At 42.1% G+C, this 22,799-nt stretch overlaps 2 protein-coding genes across 4 annotated transcripts in view; one reads left to right on the forward strand and one right to left on the reverse strand.

Moving 5' to 3' along the window:
* Positions 1-4,106, forward strand: part of LOC148352431 (radixin) — a 38,641-nt gene extending 34,535 nt beyond the window's left edge. For both annotated transcript variants that reach the window (XM_088353563.1, XM_088353561.1), the window contains exons 13-14: positions 1,455-1,670; positions 3,720-4,106. In XM_088353563.1, the coding sequence (XP_088209689.1) occupies positions 1,455-1,670; positions 3,720-3,884 (381 nt within the window). In that variant the 3' untranslated portion in view covers positions 3,885-4,106. The remainder of the gene's footprint in view (positions 1-1,454; positions 1,671-3,719) is intronic.
* Positions 4,107-11,160: 7,054 nt separating this feature from the next.
* The window catches only part of LOC148352432 (putative ribonuclease ZC3H12C), a 29,018-nt gene continuing 17,379 nt past the window's right edge, over positions 11,161-22,799 (reverse strand). Inside the window, exons 1-6 of one of the 2 annotated variants that reach the window (XM_088352521.1) lie at positions 20,262-20,386; positions 17,949-18,617; positions 17,743-17,882; positions 16,404-16,638; positions 15,376-15,482; positions 11,161-14,733 (exon numbers count right to left, since the gene is read on the reverse strand). In XM_088352521.1, the coding sequence (XP_088208647.1) occupies positions 13,586-14,733; positions 15,376-15,482; positions 16,404-16,638; positions 17,743-17,882; positions 17,949-18,538 (2,220 nt within the window). In that variant the 5' untranslated portion in view covers positions 18,539-18,617; positions 20,262-20,386 and the 3' untranslated portion in view covers positions 11,161-13,585. Of the gene's footprint in view, positions 14,734-15,375; positions 15,483-16,403; positions 16,639-17,742; positions 17,883-17,948; positions 18,618-20,261; positions 20,387-22,799 lie in introns of those variants that run through there. The other variant, XM_088352522.1, reaches the window with a different exon arrangement.

Consider the following 22,799-nt stretch of genomic DNA (forward strand, 5'->3'; position numbering starts at 1 on the left):
ATCGCCTATTGGGATTTTGTCATTGATATCAACTTATCGTTCGTTGTGTTTAGACGGAGAGCGCACGGCACAGATTTCCATAGCACACTAGCTAATTAGCCTGCCTACGTGGCGGCCATATTGGTCGGTTCAACATCCCCGTTAAGGCAATGTTTGTACTTTGAAAATCGACTATAACTTGCTCCTTTTACAACCGATTTTTATGTTAATAGGTGCCACTATTCCGGAAAATTCATGAAAAAAATAAACAATTTATTTTGAAAAAATATGAACAATTGCACAAGTTCACAAACAACTGCGTTGAAATTTTAACACCTTTTATGAAACCCCTTAAACTACGATTCAAATTCAGTGTAAAGGGGATATTCTAATGTCTATATAGAAATAACAACTTATCATGTTATTACCAGGTTGATTATTAAAAGAAAAGGGTTAAATAGACTCGGTCCACCAATGAAAAAAATCTTTACTAGAAAATAACAATTATCCCAGCACTGGCGAGCTATTTTCAGAACTGGTCCGTGAGCACCTCAGCTGTGCGGAGGGGGCACCGTGGTGGAGACCCCCGATATACAATATGGTCTCTTTCCACGAAAAGGGTTCTAGATACCCTCAAAGTGGAACGTTTTACAATATTATTTTTCTCTTGTACTTCCACCTTGTTGATCAAGGGAAGTGAAAAACGATGTAAGCCATGATGAGGGACTAGAGCTAGTGAGACTCAACAAAACCATTTTACCGATAAAAGGTTATTCCAGCTTCCCAAGACTCTATGGTACAGCATCCATAGGCGGCACAATGAGCCAGCATCCTCATTTTGATATTTTTCGTTCCGTTTTCATGTACTGGAAAATTTAGCATTTAGCGACTCTTTCCATTAAATTAAATCGGACTTTGAGGAAAATAAGAAGAGCAAAAAACCCGCTGATCACCAGCGAGTGCTCCGTGGATTATTATCTGGTTGGTAAAACGACTGAGGCTGCGTCGGGAGGCAATGGCAACTGCTATGGCTTGGCTAACCACTCTCTTAAGTTCCTCCCCGCCGAGCCTGTTATTTCAGAAATGCCGGATCCGTTAATCATGAAACCGATGACCTGGAGCTACAATACGTGGGAAACCGCTGCACTCGGGACTCTTGTATTTTAATCATCGCGGAGAGTTAGCTCAAATTGAGAATCTTGATGATATCGTGCAGCTAGACAGCCGCTCTCTAAATTGCCCTTTGTACTCTGTGTTGTGTGTTATTATTTGTAGATCCATAGTTGTTATTTTGTTAGTCGTATACTTTCAGTCGGGCTTTTATCAAGGTGCGACGCTACTTCTCAGATTTCCACTTCTCGCGGGTGGTTCTCGTTCCCATTAGGCACAGAATCCGAGGGATCTCTATATTTCGGTCGCTAGCGAGTCGGGGTTTCATATTTTCAACATTCCGTCCGACGTCCGGTACCCCTCAGGCCATGGCCGCCCAGGAAGACTTGGAGAAGACGCGCGAGGAGCTGCGGATGGCGGTGACGTCGCCCCCTATGGCGCGACTGGAGAACGACGAGCAGGACGAGAGCGGGGGCGAGGCCAGCGCCGAACTCTGCAGCGAGGGCGTCAGCGGACACCGCAGCGAAGAAGACCGGGTCACCGAGGCGCACAAGAACCAGCGCGTCAAGAAGCAGCTGCAGGTCAGGAGCAAAGCGCTAAAAGATGCTAGCTTGGGGTCTTCTCTCGTGCTAAAAAGGCCGGGGGTCGGTAACACCATTTGTGGAAAAGAGACAATTTGGAGCCACACGTGAAATCAAAGCGTTTTAAGGAAGGCGAGACGTACACTAAATCGGTGCTACTTCATTAGATAGATAGATCTTTAGTTTGAGCTAGATAAATAGATCTTTAGTTAGATCTAGATAGATTGATAGATCTTTAGTTAGAGCTAGATAGATGGATTTCTAGATAGATGGATAGATCTTTAGTTAGATCTAGATCGATAGATTTCTAGATACATGGATAGCTCTTTAGTAGATCTGGATGGATAGATCTTTAGTTAGATCTGGATAGATGGATAGATCTTTAGTTAGATCTAGATGGATAGATCTTTAGTTAGATCTGGGTGGATACATGGATTGATCTTTAGTTAGATCTGGATGGATAGATAGATATATCTTAGTTAGATCTGGATGGAGAGATAGATATATCTTAGTTAGATCTACATATATGGATCTTTAGTTAGATCTAGATGGATAGATCTTTAGTTAGATCTAGATAGATAGATATTTAGTTAGATCTACTAGGTACTTTTTCGAAATGGAAAACCAAAAAAGGCAAGTCAAAGATGAAACCGTGTAGTAGACAAAGAACTTGAGTTTGTCAACCGCTGTTCCCCAGTCTTCTCCATTTGTGAATAATGGCTCCGACAGAGGTTCGCTGGACCGCTCCAGCCTCGTATATGGCTCCGTGAGCTTTTCCCGACGGATAGATTTCAATCGCTTTCTTCTCAAATGTCCTCGTTTCTTGAGATTTTGTAGCTGACTTAAACCGATTCAATTGAAGTTTCCTCGATTCAACTGATTTTGGATGCGGGCTGTGGAATTGAATTCAGCTTTCTCTTAACTGTGGTTAGCCACCATTACTTTGGGATTTAACAAGGGGGCGCAATAACATTCTGCCTTCATGAAGGGAGTCAACATTTTGTAGTTCCTTGGGTTACCTCTAGGTCAGGGGTGTCAAGCTCATTTGAACTCGGGGGGCCACACCATAGAACAAACATTCTGTCGGAGGCCGGACTAGTAGATTAAAAAGAAAGAAAAAAAGATGAAGAGATAGAAAGACAGAAAGAGAGAGAAAAGGGTATGAAGAGAGAAAGAAGAGAGGAAAAAAAGGAAGTTAGAGCAAAAGAAGGGAGAGAGAGAGAGAGAGAGAGAGAGAGAGAGAGAGAGAGAGAGAGAGAGAGAGAGAGAGAGAGGAGAGAGAGAGAGAGAGAGAGAGAGAGAGAGAGAGAGAGGAGAGAGAGAGAGAGAGAGAGAGAGGAGAGAGGAGAGAGAGAGAGAGAGAGAAGAGAGAGAGGAGAGAGAGAGAGAGGTGAGAGAGAGAGAGAGAGAGGAGAGAGAGAGAAGATGAGTGGGAAGAGAGAGAGAGAGAGAGAGAGAGAGAGAGAGAGAGAGAGAGAGAAAATGAGTGGAAAGAGAGAGAGAGAGAGAGAGAGAGAAAATGAGTGGGAAAGAGAGAGAGAGAGAGAGAGAGAGAGAGAGAGAGAGAGAGAGAAAATGAGTGGGAAAGAGAGAGAGAGAGAGAGAGAAAATGAGTGGGAAAGAGAGAGAGAGAGAGAGAGAGAGAAAATGAGTGGGAAAGAGAGAGAGAGAGAGAGAGAAATGAGTGGGAAAGAGAGAGAGAGAGAGAGAGAGAGAAATGAGTGGGAAAGAGAGAGAGAGAGAGAGAGAGAGAGAAATGAGTGGGAAAGAGAGAGAGGAGAGAGAGAGAGAGAAAATGAGTGGGAAAGAGAGAGAGAGAGAGAAAATGATAAAAAAATCCAAGTACAGTGTCTTTGTTCGAGGCACCCGGCTTTGGCAACATCAAGTTCACATATTTCAAGCTGCAGCTCATTTTTCCCTTGCGCTTCTCTGAGTGTTCAATCCCTTAGCGGGCCGCCCCGGTTGACACCTGTGCTCTGGGTGATATTTAAATCTGTCTCCACCTGAGACGGACTCCGTGAACCCCTGGGTTTTTGTTTCCCTCCCCAGGCCCTGAGCTCGGAACTGGCGGACGCCCGGGACGACAGCAAGAACACGGCCAACGACGTCCTCCACGCGGAGAACGTCCGAGCGGGCCGCGACAAATACAAAACGCTCCGGCAGATCCGACAAGGCAACACCAAGCAACGCGTGGACGAGTTCGAGTCCATGTGAGGTCGGCGTGCGGCCACCGAATCGCTGCCAATTGACACCCCCCCTCCCCCCGCCTAAAATGTCTTTTTACCGTCCCGCAAAATGGCCGACGCGCTTCTCATGTTTCTTGTCCGTGACTTTGTTTCCGGCTAGCGTTCTTTCGGGCGACGATTGCCTAGCATTTTTCTGGCGTTTGAATTTGTTTCCTGTTCGGCAGATGACCAGTAAACGCATCGAACGCAACTCCTGTGTCACGACCCTTTATGCCGACTACCGCGTTTTCAGGAGCATGAAGCGCACAGAAAAGTCTGATTTTTCTTCAAGTCACGCGGTGGTAGCTGAGGACACCATGAGGCTGCCGTCCACACTGCTGAGCTTAATGCCCAATTCACATTTTTGGGGTGAAGTTTTTGTCAGGACCAGAACGGAAACGGGACCCACTCGCGTAACGTTTAACACAAGTATTATTGAAGGAACGAGAAAGGGGTGCGCCCACAATCCGGTGTTCGCTCTTGTACTCTGCTTGTGATCCGAATACGGAAGTGGATCTTCCGTATCGAGCGACGGCGCCGTCAGGGTCGGAAAACTGGTCGGTAGCCGGGACTGGGAGAGCAAGGCGTAGTCGGGGTCGGAAACGAGTCGTGAGCCAGATTGGGAGAGTAGACTTAACCGGGAACAAAAAGGGGTCATAAGTCGGGACGGGAGAGCAGACGTGGTCGGGATCAAAAACGGATTGTAATTCGGAATGGGAGAGCAGACGTGGTCGAGATCAAAACAGGTCGTAGCAAGAGACAAACAGGAGAGAAAAAACGGGACAGGCATGAGTCAGGCTCGAAAAGGGCTTGCTGTTGAAAATTCACAGACGGACTGACAAAAATGGATTGACAGGACAGGTTTTAAATGTTGGGGAAGCCAATCTGTCAACAAGCGGCAACTGGAGCAACACAGGCGGGGCCCTCCACAGTTTTGTGAGATAGTTCAAATTTTCAACTAATTGCGACTTCAACGTATCTCCAAATCCAACGCCATTCTATTCTGCTTGTGCGAAGGAGGACACAGGATGTCACACGCAACGCGTTGTTTGCGGAAGGGCTCATGGATGCTAACGCCAGAGCAATAAAATGCTACCGGAGACTGATTTGTTCCCCCTTAAATATTAATTTTAATCCAAAAGCTCACTTTCCCTCCATTGAATGCTCTCTGTGATTTCGTCCACCATGGTATTTTGATTTCTATGCTACACGGAAAAACGTGGAAACTGAGAATGAAGATCCGTAATGTCCATTTTTTTTAAATTTGGCTTCGGTTTCATGAATTTCGCGTCTCTAGTCTGTAAAATAAAATCGAATAATACAGCACTGAATCTCTTTTTGATATAAAAGTGACATTCTCCTGGATTATCTACTTCAGAAAATACAAAAAAAAAAAACAAAGGATGTAATTGTTTCGGGCACGCTGGGTTTTTTTCCCGTTAGTGCCCTTAGTCTCCTATTGAATCAGATGAAACACTTTCTACCAATTTATCCAATCCTTTCGATGCATTTGATCCAATAGGATACTTTATATCTACTTAAAGGCACCTAACTTGCACTCTAGGGTGCACTCATTTTGTCCAAAATCTCTTTTTAATATTGCGTCATTAGTCTCCTATTTCATAAAAATCAGACATTCTTTTGACTCTAAAACTGACTGTTAATGATTGTAGCCCTTAGTCTCATGTCGGATAAAAAGCAGTTTTCGAGTTGATTATTGACATTCACCTCTGCCTTTATTTTCCTCATGTTACATTTTTTTGAGTTTTTCCTTGCCCTCAGGTTGGTTTAAGATCAGGGAGAGGTGCCATAGCAACCTAGTCTTTTGGGAAATTTTGTGATTAAGGGCATCACAAATACATGTGACTTGACTTATGTTTGATAAAAAGAGGTTTTTGTGTCAATTGACTCATCCCTGTCCTTAGTCTCATGATGGATATAAAGCAGTTTTTGTCAATTATCGACACTCAGCTCTGCCCTTAGTACAATGTTGGATACAAACAGGTTTTTGTGTCAATAGACGCTCACCCCTGTCCTTAGTCTCATGATGGATATAAAGCAGTTTTTGTGTCAATTATTGACATGTGACTTGACCTATGTTTGATAAAAAGAGGTTTTTGTGTCAATTGACGCTCACCCCTGTCCTTAGTCCCATGATGGATATATTAAAACTTTTAATGTCAATTATTGACACTAAACTCTGAACTTAGTCTCATGTTGGATATGAAGAAGTTTTTATGTCAATTATCGACACTCAACTCTGCCCTTAGTACCGTGTTGGATAAAAACAGGTTTTTGTGTCAATAGACGCTCACCCCTGTCCTTAGTCTCATGATGGATATAAAGCAGTTTTTGTGTCAATTATTGACACTCAAGTCTGAACTTAGTACCGTGTTGGATAAAAACGGGTTTTTGTGTCAATGGACACTCATCCTTGTCCTTAGTCTCATGATGGATACAAAGAAGTTTTTGTCAATTATCGACACTCAGCTCTGCCCTTAGTCTCATGTTGGCTAAGAACAGGTTTTTGTGTCAATTATTGACACTCAACTCTGAACTTAGTACCGTGTTGGATAAAAACGTGTTTTTTTTTGTGTCAATTGACACTCACCCCTGTCCTTACTCTCATGATGGATATAAAAGAGTTTTTGTCAATTATCGACACTCAGTTCTGCCCTTAGTCTCATGTTGGATAAAAACAGGTTTTTGTGTCAATTATTGACACTCAACTCTGCCCTTAGTCTCATGTTGGGTAAAAGGTTTGTCATTTCTTGACACTCTACTCTGCCCTTAGTACCGTGTTGGATAAAAAACGTTTTTTGTGTCAATTGACACTCATCCTTGTCCTTAGTCTCATGATGGATACAAAGAAGTTTTTGTCAATTATCGACACTCAGCTCTGCCCTTAGTCTCATGTTGGCTAAGAACAGGTTTTTGTGTCAATTATTGACACTCAACTCTGAACTTAGTACCGTGTTGGATAAAAACGTGTTTTTTTTGTGTCAATTGACACTCACCCCTGTCCTTACTCTCATGATGGATATAAAAGAGTTTTTGTCAATTATCGACACTCAGTTCTGCCCTTAGTCTCATGTTGGATAAAAACAGGTTTTTGTGTCAATTATTGACACTCAACTCTGCCCTTAGTCTCATGTTGGGTAAAAGGTTTGTCATTTCTTGACACTCTACTCTGCCCTTAGTACCGTGTTGGATAAAAAACGTTTTTTGTGTCAATTGACACTCATCCTTGTCCTTAGTCTCATGATGGATACAAAGAAGTTTTTGTCAATTATCGACACTCAGCTCTGCCCTTAGTCTCATGTTGGCTAAGAACAGGTTTTTGTGTCAATTATTGACACTCAACTCTAAACTTAGTACCGTGTTTGATAAAAACGTGTTTTTTTTTGTGTCAATTGACACTCACCCCTGTCCTTACTCTCATGATGGATATAAAAGAGTTTTTGTCAATTATCGACACTCAGTTCTGCCCTGAGTCTCATGTTGGATAAAAACAGGTTTTTGTGTCAATTATTGACACTCAACTCTGCCCTTAGTCTCATGTTGGGTAAAAGGTTTGTCATTTCTTGACACTCTACTCTGCCCTTAGTACCGTGTTGGATAAAAAACGTTTTTTGTGTCAATTGACACTCATCCTTGTCCTTAGTCTCATGATGGATACAAAGAAGTTTTTGTCAATTATCGACACTCAGCTCTGCCCTTAGTCTCATGTTGGCTAAGAACAGGTTTTTGTGTCAATTATTGACACTCAACTCTGAACTTAGTACCGTGTTGGATAAAAACGTGTTTTTTTTTGTGTCAATTGACACTCACCCCTGTCCTTACTCTCATGATGGATATAAAAGAGTTTTTGTCAATTATCGACACTCAGTTCTGCCCTTAGTCTCATGTTGGATAAAAACAGGTTTTTGTGTCAATTATTGACACTCAACTCTGCCCTTAGTCTCATGTTGGGTAAAAGGTTTGTCATTTCTTGACACTCTACTCTGCCCTTAGTACCGTGTTGGATAAAAAACGTTTTTTGTGTCAATTGACACTCACCCCTGTCCTCAGTCTCATGATGGATATATAAATGCGTTTTTGTGTCAATATTGACACTCAGCTCTGCCCTTAGTCTCATGATGGATATAAAGAGGTTTTTTGTGTCAATTATTGACACTCAGATAAGCCTTTAGTCTCATGTTAGATAAAAATAGTTTTTTTGTGTAGATTATAGACACTCACCCCTGCCCTTAGTCTCATGTTGGGTAAAAAGTTTTTCACGTCAATTATCGACACTCAACTCTGCCCTTAGTCTCGTGTTGGATAAAAACATGTTTTTGTGTCGATTTGAACCTGAACACTTCATTGTTTGAGACGTTCCTGTTTCTCCACCGTCTCAGTTTATATTCGGAACTCCGATTTTTCCCTCCCTTGCCCTCAGTCTCTCAGAAGCATTGCTGTAGCTCTTCACTTGACCATTAAATATTTATTAAACCATTTTGCATGCTAACAGAAGGCCATTTCAGCAAGCGCTAAATGTTTTAGATGGAAGATCAAAAATTGTAATCCTAAATTCGGGTTACCGTGTGGCACAATAGTCACTGCACCAGGCGAAATAACGTAAACTTTATTTTTTTGCTCATTTCCAAGACAAGAAAATAACACCCGGTCGCTCGGCACATTTTAAAGCATCCAAATATTTGGTATTCTTCTTATTCAAGGAGAGAGCGGTCACTCCTTCCCGTTTATGAAATACTTTTCCTATAAACTCGATAACACCGCGAACGTAACCGTAGGTGAGGAAACAATTCTAGCACATTTGAAAACACGTCATTTGGAAATTTGTTTTGAAAAACACACCATTTCTTATATTCTCATATAAAAACCTTCATTAAGATACAATTTGTATCAACCGAGAGGCGGGAACACACGCCCACCGGGAACCACTTTTTGTTTGCTGCGGCAAATTCTCTTGAGACTACGAGTCCCACGATGCTTTGGGGCATAAGAGTATCCCGGATGGGGGAAAGGGCAGTCAACATGGTGGGAGGTTACAACACCTTTTTCACTCTTTTTGTGAGAGTGAGACAGAGAGCAGAGAGAGAGAGAGCAAAAAGTGAGAAAGCAAAGCAAGAGAGCAAAAAAGAGAGCAAAGAGAGGGAAAGAAAGGAGAGAGAGCAAACGAGAGAGAGAGAGAGAGCAAAAAGAGCAAGAGCAAAGAGAGAGAAAGAGAAAGGAGAGAGCAAAAAGAGAGAGAAAGGAGAGAGGGAAGGAAAGGAGAGAGAGCAAAAAGAGAGAGAGAGAGAAAGGAGGGAGAGCAAAAAGAGAGTAAAGAGAGAGGGAGCAAAGAGAGAAAAGGGAGAGAGAGCAAAAAGAGAAAGGAGAGAGGGAAAGAAAGGAGAGAGAGCAAACAAGAGAGAGAGAGCAAAAAGAACGAGAGCAAAGAGAGAAACCAAAAAGAGATAGAAAGAGAAAGGAGAGAGAGCAAAGAGATAGGAGAGAGGGAGCAAAAAGAGAAAAAAGGGAGAGAGAGCCAAAATAGAGACAGAGACAGTTGGAGGGAAAGAGACCCCATATTTTCAGACAAAATTCAACAAAACCGATAAACTCTCTTCAGACAAAAGCTCATTCTTTAGCGCATTTCATTTCACCGTGTCACCTTTTAAGATTCGATGAAATCAGAATAATGCCAGCGCTCGTGTCCTCCGCAATTACCTAAGAGTCTTGGATTATTTTGACATTCATTTTGTCCTAAATATCAATTTCAAGATGCGAGCAAAGTTCTTTTGTAAAAATGTCATTAAATACTGCAAACAAATATACCAACCCATTTATCTTCAGCGCGGACGGCACTGGTTAAAAGACAGAAGGGAGTGAATGTATAGCTTCACCTAACTACCGTTCACCCATGTTGTTCTGGGTGCCTTGCTCTGTTCTAGGTGTCTATTGTTTGTTCTAGTGGTTTTCATCATAAAGTGTGTCTCAACGGTGAACATCCATCCCTCCATCTATTTGCACTGCTTATCCTCACCAGTGTTGCGGGATTGTTGGAGACACCTATTCACCTGCCATGCATGTTTTTTGGAGTGTGGGAGAGTGGGAAACCCACGCAGGCATGGGGAGAACATGCAAACTCCACACAGGAAAGCTGGTAGCAAACCCACAACCTTAGAACTGTGCCGCAGACGTGCTAACCACACCGCGCCACCTTCTACAGTGAACATACTTTGTTTAATGAGCTTCCGTAGTTAACTGTTTATTGCAGAATGAGAACCATGACGGACGACGGCGAGAAACACCCTAGAGGGCCGCTCTCGAATGAGCATTCGACTTGTAAAATATCAATAACGACGGAAAAATACAGCCGCCATTTTTATTTATTGCGGTGAGGTGGGCTGTGCGATCCAGCAAGGTCCTAAGACCGATTTGGCGTTTTATCGTATCCCGGCCGATGAAGACGGCCATGTTTATCTGACATCAACCCTCAAATGATTCCAGGATTTTCGACAAGGTACGTATGATGTAATTTCCGAACCATTTTGTCCTGAGTAGGTAGGAGTCACATCAAAGACACTCGATATAGCTACCAATGAGTTAGCTAATGCTAACATGAGTGTCTTCTTGTTGCCATGTATTACCACAAACGATCGCTATAGCTACCAATGAGTTAGCTATTGCTAACATTAGTGTCTTGTAATTGCCATGTATTACCACAAATATTTGATATAGCTACCAATGAGTTAGCTAATGCTAACATGAGTGTCTTGTTGCCATGTGTTACCACAAACGATCGCTATAGCTAGCAATGAGTTAGCCATTGCTAACATCAGTGTCTTGTTATTGGCATGTATTAGCACAAATGATTGATATCGCTACCAATGAGTTAGCTAGTGCTAACATAAGTGTCTTGTTATTGCCATGTATTACCACAAACGATCGCTATAGCTAGCAATGAGTTAGCTAGTGCTAACATAAGTGTCTTGTTATTGCCATGTATTACCACAAACGATCGATATAGCTAGCAATGAGTTAGCTAGTGCTAACATTAGTGTCTTGTTGCCATTTATTACTACAATCGCTATAGCTACCAATGAGTTAGCTAGTGCTAACATTAGTGTCTTATTGTCATGCATTACCACAAACGATCGATACAATTAGCAATGAGTTAGCTAGTGCTAGCATGAGTGTTTTGTTGCCATTTATAACCACAAAAGATCGCTGTAGCTACCAATGAGTTAGCTAGTGCTAACAGTGTCTTGTTGCTGTTTATTACCACAAACGATCTGATTTTATTGCAATTAACTAGCAATTCAAAACATTTCATGTGCATTTATCAGCAAAACAAAGCACTGCAACACGCACAAACTACAAAGAACTGGTAAGCTTCCAGACATTAGAAACTTTGAGATAAGCACGGGTGTATGGGGATACTCCATTTACAATCTAGCGGTACAGACTGGGGGCTGGTCAGGCAGACTGGATGAATCAGTTGGATCTGTGAATTTCAGGAGGAAGTCCGTATGGGAAGCTAGCTAACCCTGCTAATGCTATCCTGTTTCTCAGCTAACCCCTGCTAATGCTATCCTCCATTTCGCTAAAAAGTGCCATTATGGTTCCGACATGGTTAACCAGCTCGTCTTATATTCGTTTGATTAGTCTTGGCTATTTTTGTCGTCTACTGTTTACTAGCCTCTTCCACAGGGAGTACTGCTTGCTATGGTTTACCGCCGTCCGTCATGGTGTCTTTAAGTAGTTAGCTCTCATGTGTGCAAGGGTCGCTATAAACTGGACTGAACCATCTAATACAGTAGCACCGTTTCACCTCTGTGTGTCACACAACTACTATCCCTTACGCTTTGGATCGGTGGTGTCAAACTCGCAGCCCGCGGGCCATTTGTGGCCTTAAGCGGCGCTCGAAATGTACACGCTAATGTTTGTGTAAGCTGCAATATGATTGGCTAGCTACTTCCTGGTCTGACGTACACATCACAAACTAGAAATCTCAGGTTTGATTCAAGTTGAAATGGGGAACGAGTGGCAGCTGGGGTCTGGAGAGAGATAGTTGATGCTGTTGAACTGAAGCTTGAATGACATGGGATGTATCTTACATGAGTTTCTGCCTGCAAAATCCAACCTCACTCGGACCCTAGTTCCTGCGGCCCCCATGTAAATTGCTTTACATGAAACGGCATCGAGAAAATTAGCATGAACACAATTTCGTTCGTTAGCTACTCATGAAAAGAACCATATCTGGCTCGCGAGCCATAGGTCCCGGACCCCTGTATTTTATATTTAAATATCATTTTTCCAGAGCTGAAACTGTTGCGCGGAATTGGAAGCTTTACTCTGGAATAGGAAAAAAAATTGGTTCTGGGGCCTCCAAATTTACCACAGAATGGGAACATTGGCACCTGGAGTATAAGTCTAAATAGGTTTGCCTAACTTGAACCCTTAACTGCCCAACTGGAACAATTTAGTTGCAGGAATTTGACGGTTCATGAATGAACGCAAAGTTTGGCTTCCGAATATCAAATTCTGTAACGCCTTCTAAAATGAAATTGTGGCTGCGATCCATTATCTCCTGTCAACTTGTCGAAAGCAGGGGTTGTTTAGAGCAGTTTTTTTTCCAGATTCAGGCCACTAAAGCATTACATTGTAGCCTGCCTTTAATGTACTGCACTGTTTCAGCTGCGATCCATTATCTCTAGTCGACTTGTCGAGAGCAGGGGTTATTTAAGAGCATTTTTTTTTCACATTCAGGCCACTCAAGCATTACATTGTGGCTCGCCTTAAACGCACTGCACTGTTTCGGCCGCGATCCGTTATCCCCAGTCGACTACTGCTGAGAACCGTGGTCGAGAGAGCAAATTTGTGTCCTGCGTAGCGTCTCTTTTCTTCTGTTCTTTCCGGCTAAGATTATTGTGCAGATTCCGACGCCCGGCTTAGCTATTATCCTCAAAAGGTTGCCACAGTGTGAGGTTATACCTAACAGTTACAAGTTGAGGTTGAGGAAGAGGGAAGTCAAGGGTTGGAAGTAAAATAGAAAATGACTTTATTGGATATGATAAATGACCAATTTAGATAAAGGAAAGTATTATGAATCGTGAACTGATTTTGGAGGGGATGGTTACCAGCCGTGTGTGTGGCTGCGATCCATTATCCCCGGTCAACAATTGCTTCAAGCAGGCCGGCATAACGCGTGTTTAAAACGGGAGGGGAGCTACTTCGAGTATTTCTTTTCATATCGTGGAAAATTCAGCTCCCTATTAACCACCATAAACTAGGGATAATGGTAAATCTAGAAAATGGATATGCTAGGAAACCAGTCGAGGGAGATTTGTAGTTTCACTTCCTTTTTTCAGGGGAAAATCCACACAGGGAAAAAATAGACTCTCAAACGTGCACATAAATCCTCAGAGGTAGGCTCTGTTATCTCCTGATAAATACCCTGATATGATTGACCGAAAAAACAAAAAACACAAGACCCGAAAGTGCCCAAATCATAAGAATATAAATAACTTAAATAAATAACTTAAAACTGCACCATTACCCTTAAAAGCCTGGACTCACAACCTGTTACCAAAAACCGTAAAACGCCCTAAGTGCTAGCATACTTTTGTAAATAGCACACCAATCAAGAGAACACAGCAAAACCCAGAAGTTTCAAATTTGGAGGTCTCGAAGAGTCGTTCAAGAACCGCCTTGAGATTTCTCCGACAAAATGGCGGCGGCCAGCTCCTGCGCATCCATCACACCGGGATTCCGGTTCATCACCACCCTCACCAGGTCACTCGGGAAAATCCCGCAGAGGTTCAGGAACAGCCGCTGCCGCAGGTCCTGGTACTGCGCGACAGAGGGGGAGGAACCCTGGAAAAGGGACTGGGTCTGGAAAGATGGCTGCGGTGCCATTCCACGCGATGGTGAATGTCCGTTGGTCCACAAAGACGCCCAGAAGTTCTCCGAGACCTCTGGAACATGGACCGGAAAGAGATTGTAACAAGGTCTGGGGGTCTGGTCCCAGGTCATTGGTTGTTCTGTACGGTTCTGTTGGGCTGGAAACGGTGACCCTTGATAGTAACCTCTAGAGTCCTGAACTGGGTCTTCTTGCCAAGAGGAACATCCTAGAAAGGAGCACTGGGATGGATGTAATGTAGGATCCTGACAATCTCCCAGGTAACTCCTAGGAAGATGACTTGGAATTTGAGGGGAGAGGGTCTGGATTGGACAGTCTCTCGGATCAAATTCCAGTCGTGGTTGGCTAAAACCGGGTGGACCTGGATTTATGGGTCTGTATTGGTTGGAACAGGAGTGAGGATGATGGCGGTGCCGGCAGGAGTCCGAACTGCTTTCACCGCCACGGTTGGATGGTGGATGCCTGGCACGGACGTCTGTGTGGTAGGGTTCTTGACATTGGTTCGAGACTGGCGCAGTCTTCTGTGAGGGACTGCAGCCCAACACTGGAGATTTTGATCTGTAATAACTTTGACTCTGTCCTTTGGACGCTTGATAGACCCCTCCGTCTGGATTTCCTGAAAAAGGCAGCTTCTCTTGTCCAGAATCCTCAAAGACACGTTTACCGATTTCCCTGTCGTCATCTACTTTGGACTGCACTCTGAGGTGGTCCCCCAGAAGCTCGGTGAGGGACCTTGATGCTTTCTTTGGGCTTCCCACGCCGGACACGGGCGGGGTCGGGCTCGTGGAGTCTTCTTTTTGGGTTTTGGGTGCCGCGGAGGACATTTTGGCGCTGGCCCGGAGCTCGTCGGCTACCGAACGCTGAGGCTGACTTCCACGTTCCGGGTGGTAGAACTTGCACTTGTGACCGTATGTACACTTTTTACCTGAGCAAAGATGGAGGAGAGGAGTTCTGATTAATGGGAGGAACTCTAGTAGCTATAAGATGTTTTCACTTGAAGGTGTGGAATGAGATGTTTTTTCCACGACATTTTTGCAGCTATTGGTCAATTAAATCTAAAATGCTGGTCTGCTATTGGTTTGTGTGGGGTCTAAAAAAGACCACTGACGTGTGGGAGAGCTATAAAAATTGGCTAACGATAGAAAATGCACCAGGCAAAGACTTAAGTTTTTAAACCAGTAGCAACCGGTTTAAAAACTCAATCTCAGTCACCCCCCGTCTGCCTCTGTGTTTTATTGAGATCACAAGACGTGTAAAAGTACTGGTATGTTGAGACAAAAAACAAAAGACCAAAAACCGAAGACCACCGTACTGGAAAAGTACCGACACCTTCAAACAAATACAGAAGACTATCAGACGAGATCAAACTGATTACAAATACACACCTTGAGTAAATATGTTTAAGCCTACTTTACCGTTTGAGTGAGCGATACTATACTGTACTATATTGTCGTATGCCGAGGGTCTATTGTATCGTTGTTTTCAAAGTACTTCTGCGTACACATCCCGATGATTACTAAGTTATTCGTTTCGGATCCTGTCACTCAAATTCAAAGGAAAGGCTTACCGTACGGACAAGGCTGCTTCCTATGTTCTGGAAAGACTGCTCGCTTCCTTAGGAAGTTCTCCAAGCTGGGTCCGTGTCGTCCTAGTGGGTCATCCGGTGGCATGAATCTAACGACGGTACAAGAAAAATGATCTCCAAATGAACATATTAGCTTCTTTTCCATGGGAATGGCAAAAATCAATCAATTAATCAGTATGTATTTGTATAGCACTTTTAAGACAAATTGCGACTCCAAGAGCTCTAAAAATGGGCTAGCGATATATATATATTCCATGAAAAGTTGTTTGTCTATCAATAAAATCCCCTTCCAAGCAACTTGAACTGTGTCAACGAAGCATTGTTTCATCTCCAGTACGCAGGTCCAATTTCAGTCTCGAGGTCAAAAAATATTATACTATATATTATATAATACTATTAAGAGCACCTTATAATCAATCCTGAAACGCACAGGGAGCAAAAGCAACGATTGCAAAACTGATGAAATGCGATCCCAGGGATCCGGAGAGCAGGGAATTACAATAACCTATGTTGTGGATTATTGGAGTCGAGCTTGACATAAGGAGAACGCATTAGTTTAAAACGGGAAATTCCAGACTTGTTTCTCCCGAGTGTAAATGTCAGCCAATGTTATTATTAATCGCCTTGGGCTGCCGAGTAATAACATTCTTCTTGGCATGGAACATGCGGTCAAGCTAGGAATTTGGATGTCAAGCCGACCCCAACGAGTTCTTAGAAATTGTGAAACTGTGGAAAAGAGGACGAAACATTCTGTCTGGTAGCGTGCATTTTGAGATAAACACGTGCGTCATCGTGAGGGGGACGTGCTAAAGTAATGAGATGTTGTTTGAGGATATATAAAGCTGATTGTCTCTTAGACGAATGAGATCTCTGTTTTGTACGCTGACGAAGATAAATAAACGAGCTCTCCCTCTCCCGCCAAGACTTCTCCCTGCATCTTGTTTTCCATATTTTGGGGCATATTTCTCCGAAATCTAAAGATGAGATCAAAGAGACAAAAAAGCATTTACATGTCGTTGACAAAGGAATACATCAGAAGGCGCTCGTCGATAAACTTCTTCCACTCCGGCTTCTCGTTGGCCAGGTCTCGGTAGTTGTCGTTGGAGACGATGATGCCGTCCGACTCGAAGGCCAACTTGATGATGAAGCGGTCGTCGTAGCATACCACCCGCCGACCCTGCACGCGGCGGGACGGCGTGAAGACCAGGATCTTGTCCTTCTCCAGTTGCCGCAGGACGTCCTGGTCTGTGGAAGAGAAAGTTGTGGTTTTGGCAAATTTGGAGGTGACACGAGGTCAATGTTCCCGGTCGTTTTCCTTACGGGTGTGAGCGTTCACACAAAGTCGGTGAGCAACGTTTGAAACAACAGTGAGCAACGGCGATCCCAAGTGTGGCAACTAAGTCATTATCAAACTTGACCAAAACTTGACACCAAGTTACATTTTGCTGAGTTTCCGGCAATGCAAAATTATTTTTCTCTTTTGAATGAATTGACTCATGTACTATTGCGTACAAACATCATTTGTTTTTACAACAATTCTTTCACAAGATTTACATTTCTTTTTATTTCCTGATATATTTTGTCGCATAATAATAACATTTTTGAGTCGGTTGTAAGATACAGAACTGTACTTAATCACATTTTTGAGTGGAAGTACAATCTTGGAAACAAGATTCACTTGATATAAATTTTTTGAATGCAACACAAACTTTTTCTTCTTTTTTCTGTGGGTTTTTTCTAATTTTTTTTGATTCTTTAAAAAAAAATCTCATAGTGTTTATTTTTTCCGAGCTGTTACTTTTTTCCTTTTTTTTCTCTATTTACTTTTTTCCTACGTTTTTCTTTTTTTTCTGGCTTTTCTCTAAATTTTTCCTTCTTTTTGTCTCTTCCCTTTGTTTCTTTGTTTCTCAGCTTTTCACTACTTTTTCATTTTGGTATTTTTTTCTTTTTTATTCTATTCCCCCCTTCCCTTAAGTCATTTTGTGCATAATTATACATAATATTTGGTCATGTTGGGATGAAAGAAGCAAAAACAACCTGAAGAGCCATTTATGACTCGAAAGAGCCGGTTCCTTTTAGTGAGCAGAGCCGAAGAAGCCGGTTCTCGACAAACTCTACTAACTTTACTCAACTTCGTTCTACTTCGACTCGACTTCGAAATACCGCATTTAGGACACAACATCGGGGGAACCCGTGTATTTTGACCTTCATGCACTGTAACTTTGACTTAAGTCGCTTCTTAATTAGCAATTTTGAGCCCTGATTTTTGCGCGCTGGCTAGATTTTCTTGTGTGCACGCGCGCAGCTTAGAGGGAACACTGCACAAGGTGCGTGCTGGGTGGTGCCCACCTGTGATGAGGGCATCCGGACGCGATTGCTCCTTCCTCCAAGCGGGAACAAAAACGGTGATGTCGCTGTGACCTCGCTCCAAGAACCAATCGACTGCCAACTGGATGCCTTGACAGGAGAAGACCTGCTTGTTGCCGTGGCTGCCAAGAGTTGATGGGACACTGAGTCACTCGAACAAAGTATCCAGAAGTTAGAGAAGATCTTACCTCATGGCCACGTTACTCCCGTCCAGGACCACAGGTCGAAGGTTGTCTTTGTCCTCCGGGATTTTAGAGGAACACAGCCCCCTGCAGGAGTCTACATAGGAGGAAGACAAAGGTGTCTGAGATCCTCCAGCAGGCTCAGCCTTAGATCCCAGTTTGACCAGTTCCCCCAGGATGTCGTTGATGAGCGCGGCAGGTCCCAGTTTCCGCAGGACCACCAGCACCAGTTCCTCGGAATAGCCCAACTTCAGAGCAAAGTCCACTTTGTTACGGCAAGCGTCCATCGTCCGCGGGATCTCCTCCTGGTCCGGTTTGGAAGGAAAGTCCTTGTTATCTGACCGTTTCCGTTCCAGGAGATGGCGCTCATCTTCGCTGTCGCCGCTCTCCTCGGAGAGACAACTACTGAAGCTAGCGTTGCCGCTATCCAAGCTATGAGTGCTATCGCTAAGACCAGAGGCTTGGGACGTCGCCGTGGTGGAAGCTTTCCCGACGTCCTTCGGGTCTCTCGGGTTGTCCACGTGAAGGTATTCCAGATCCGGCTCCTGGCTGAGGATGTGGTCTGTCCCATCCTCCACGTGGTCCCTCAGGCCCATGAAGTCGCCTCACACATTCAGACCTGGGCGTTGACCGGCAATCTCACTTAAATTGGGATCTTTTGTCTTTCAGTTCTACCTGAGAAGAGAAGAAAGTACAGTGAACCCTCGTTTCTTGCAGGGGTTGTGCTCCAAAGAGAAGAAACGATCGGGCGAAATAAGCCTAGAAGAACCTTCATTTAAATCGCAAGTGTCAAACAGGCGGCCCGCGGGCCAGATCAGGCCCGCTAAGGGATTGAATCCGGCCCGCGAGACAACACTCAGAGAAGCGCAAGAGAAAAACAAGCTGCAGGTTGAAATATGTCCACTTGATGTTGCCAAAGTCAGGTGACTCCAACAAAGACACTGTGCTTGTATTTCTCTCTCTGTCTCTCTCTCTTTTCCACAGTTTCTCCCACTCTCTGTCTCTTTCAATCTCTCTTTCTCTTCATTTGTTGCTCTTTTTCTCTTTCTCTCTCTGTGTCTTTTTAACTTCTTTTGCTCTAACTTCCTTTTTTTCTTTTCTCTTCCTCTCTTCCTACCCTTAGCGCTTTCTTTTCTCTTTTCTCTCCTTCTATCTTTCTATTTCTCTTTGGATTTCTTCCTTTGTCTCCCTTTCTTTCCCCCTCTCTCACGACTTCTCTTTATATCTCTTTTGTTTCTCACGCTCTCTCCCTCTCTCTCTTTTTCTTTGTCCCGCCCTCTCTCCTTTTCCCTCCCTCTTTCTCTTATTTCTTTATCCCTTTTTCTTTCTCTTGAATCTACTAGTCCGGCCCCCGACAGAATGTTTCTTCTATCGTGTGGCCCCTGAGTTAAAATGACTATGACACCCCTGATTTAAACAAAAATTGTATACAAATAAATACTCCATTATACCCCGAAACCGATGAACAAACCCTTTTTACGGGCTAAAACATTTGCTGGAAAAAAATAAATCACTGTAAAATGTGGTTTGTGCGTATGTCGTTTTATAACTCTAGATCATTTCTCCTATCAGCTGAACTACCTCCCACGATGCCTTTCTCTTCATTCAGTTCAGAATCTTGTATGTTTAATGAAGACAATCAAAAACGTTATTTATGAAACCCATAACCATAGTTTGCGACCCCGACACTAGTTCAAACGTTGCACGAATGGAAAATCCCCAGGTTTAGTTTCCAAAACTTTTTTCCAAAGGAAATTAAATTTAAGAAAAAAAATGATATATCAGTTTCTATTTATCTACCCTGGTCATATCCCTGGAGAGGGGTGACCGACAGCAAGACAAACACATACAAAAATAAAGAAAATAAAAAAACAAAATAAAATAAATTAAAATTAAAAAAAATAAAAATATATATATATACAGTTTTAAACCCTTTTATTTGGACACTCCTTTGTTTAAAACCCAACTTTGAAAACCATACCATACTTGGAAGCTATTTCTCAAATGCAAATTGTTTTGAAATATCATTTAAAAAAAAATACCTTGTAGTATAAAATCCTAATATTTGGCAAACCAACTTTGTTTAGAACCCTAATTCAAAAAGCTAACCTCACTTGGAGGCCATTTTTTTTTTGTAACCTGGAAAAAATATAAAAGTTTAAAACCCTATTATTTATTCTTGTTGAAACAATATATATATGCATCATTTGAAAACCTAACCTGAAATGAAATTCATACGCATATTAATTCCTAAAAAAAAAAAACAATCGTTTTCAACCATGAATATAAAAATATAATTCTAGTTATTCTAATGTTTACCTTCTCTGGAACAATTATTGGATGTTCAAATCAGGGCTGGAAATTGCCAAATGAATTCGCTAGCAAATTCGGTCAGAATGATAGTGCATGCGGGCATAAACCACACTGCGAATCATTACTTTATATAAAAAAAAAAGTATGATTGTATATTCTTTATCACTAAGAATTTAATATAGAGCGAGAGAGAAGTGTGGTATACTTTAATGACCGTCGCTACGCGAGCTTTCTTACGTCATCAGAGCGTACGTTTCCGTCAGTTTTTTAGTGAAGCGGCTTTTTTGGCTCGGCTCACTAAAAAGAGCTGGTTCTTTTGGGACCCCAAACGGCTCTTTTGATTCTTTTTGTTGCTTTCCTCCATATAGTAGCAATTCTTTCTGGTATGTCATACTATGCACAAAATGACTAAAAAGGGGGGGGGGGAATAAAGCAAAAAAAAGGACGAAAAAGAAACAATAGAAAAAAGTAAATGAAAAGAGAAAACAAATTAAAAAACAGGAAAAAGAAGATAAAATGCAAGAAAAAAAGAGTGTAATGAGAAGAAAAAAAGAAACATAAAAAGGGTAAAAAAATTAAGAAAGAAATGCAGGAAAAAGGAGAAATGAGAGAATTTTTTTTAAAAAAAGCTAGGAAATAAGATTAAAAAATAAAGATGAAAAATGCAAGAAAAAAAGAGTGAAATGAGAGATCAAAAAAACAAAAACTAAGGAAAAAACGTAAAAAATATTTTTAAATGAAGAAAAAAGGAGGAAAAATGGGGGAAAAAGAAAGAAAAAACTAGGAAAAATAAACAAAAAAGGTTAAAAAAATAAAGAAGATAAAATGCAAGAAAAAAGAGTGAAATGAGAGGGGAAAAAAAAAACACAAAAAATTTAAGAAAAAAGCAGGAAAAAGGAGAAATGAGAGAAAAGAGAAATAGAAATCAAGAAAAAAGAGTGAAATAGGAGGAAAAAAGAAACACAAAAAAGGTTTTTAAAAAAAGGAAGAAAAAAGCAGGAAAAAAGAGTGAAATGAGAGAAAAAAGAAAAAGCGCTGGAAGAAAGAAACATAAAAAGGTTTTTAAAAAAATAAGGAAAACAGAGTAAAATGAGAGTAGAAACAAAAAGAGGAAAAGGCAACCTGAAAAAAGGTTAAAAAAGAAAATGAAGAAAAGGTTCTTTGCTCTTGTGATACACTCAAATAATTTGCAAAAAACCCAATGATGTGATGTTTGTTGCAACACAACTGAAAAGAAAAAAAACAAAGGAGAAAATACAAAATCCAATTTCCTTTTGCAACCTGCTTTTGTAGCTAAAGGTTGCGCGTGCACGTATGTGCGAGTTGGGGGAGGGTGCGGGGCCCACAAGTGTGTCTGGCCTGCAGCTTTTGAGCAAAGCAGCTGCCGACCAATCTGTCTTTGTGTATTGTTCCGCGCAGACGGGGATTTTCTTTTCTTTCCTTTAAAAAAAAAAAAAAACGCACTGTCCCACCCCCGAAAACCCGATTGTCACGCCAGATGGAAACAAACATGACACAAGCGGCAAATTTACCCCGTCAGCTGAGGTTCTCCACGTGACCTTTAATGACTGTAATCCAAAATAATCCCCCTTCAGAAGAAGAAAACCTCCCGCGCCTCATCAGCGCGATTTTGGTTCATTTCTTAATTTCTTTGGCTTCATGCTGTTCGCTGCCAACATTTTAGCCCCTTACCATTCCTGTACAATTCACTGAAAATCCCAATCCAGGACGTACACAAAGTCAATTGAATGCCGATGTTGAACTATTTGGAGAATATGGACAATTTTGATCTCTTTTCAGACAGCTTCATTTCTATGGCTTCATGCTGTTCGCTGCCAATTTTTTTAGCCACTTACCATTCCTTCACAGAAACTACTTACATTGGGTCATCGAAGTTGGAACACACAATGTTCGGAGGTTTTTATTTTTGCCTGAATTTTTTTTTAGTAATCACAGGTCTGCAGACGAGTATCTTAGCTGGAAAACAAGCGAGACAATCACTTGAAACCTTACCTGGTACCCTGTCAAATTTGATCACAATTTATGAAACAAAACATTCTATTTTAAACATTTTTCTAGACATTTCCAAAAGTGGCCATTTTGAAACAACCAGTTTACAGCTCTAAAACCTCTGCAACCTCGTATTTGACTTTGGCATATTTTTAGACATTGTACAAGAGTTGTAAATGTTTAACTTCTCTTTCCAGAAGTAAAAATGGTGCGTGAAAATGAATCACAGGTTGCCTCGCACACGTTATCTAACTTAAATATTATCTATCTATCCATCTATCTATCTACCCTGGTCATTTCATTTTCCTCTTTATCACCGTCTCTCCGCCCATCTTCTCATTCTTGTATTTTTTTCGTGGGGTCACTTGGGGATTCGCAACACTTTGTGTCTGCACGACATACTCATTCTTTTGACTATGTATTTATAAAGTGCCGATGGTTTACTACCGAGCGCACACTCTGCCAACAAAAGCGCTGCTGCCCCCTAATGTAGTGGAGGCGCAATTGCACTTTACTCTAGGACAGTAAAACAAA

This window comes from Urocampus carinirostris, chromosome 14 (genome assembly GCF_059441175.1).
Source record: "Urocampus carinirostris isolate Australia breed hairy pipefish chromosome 14, RoL_Ucar_1.0, whole genome shotgun sequence".
Lineage (NCBI taxonomy): Eukaryota > Metazoa > Chordata > Actinopteri > Syngnathiformes > Syngnathidae > Urocampus > Urocampus carinirostris.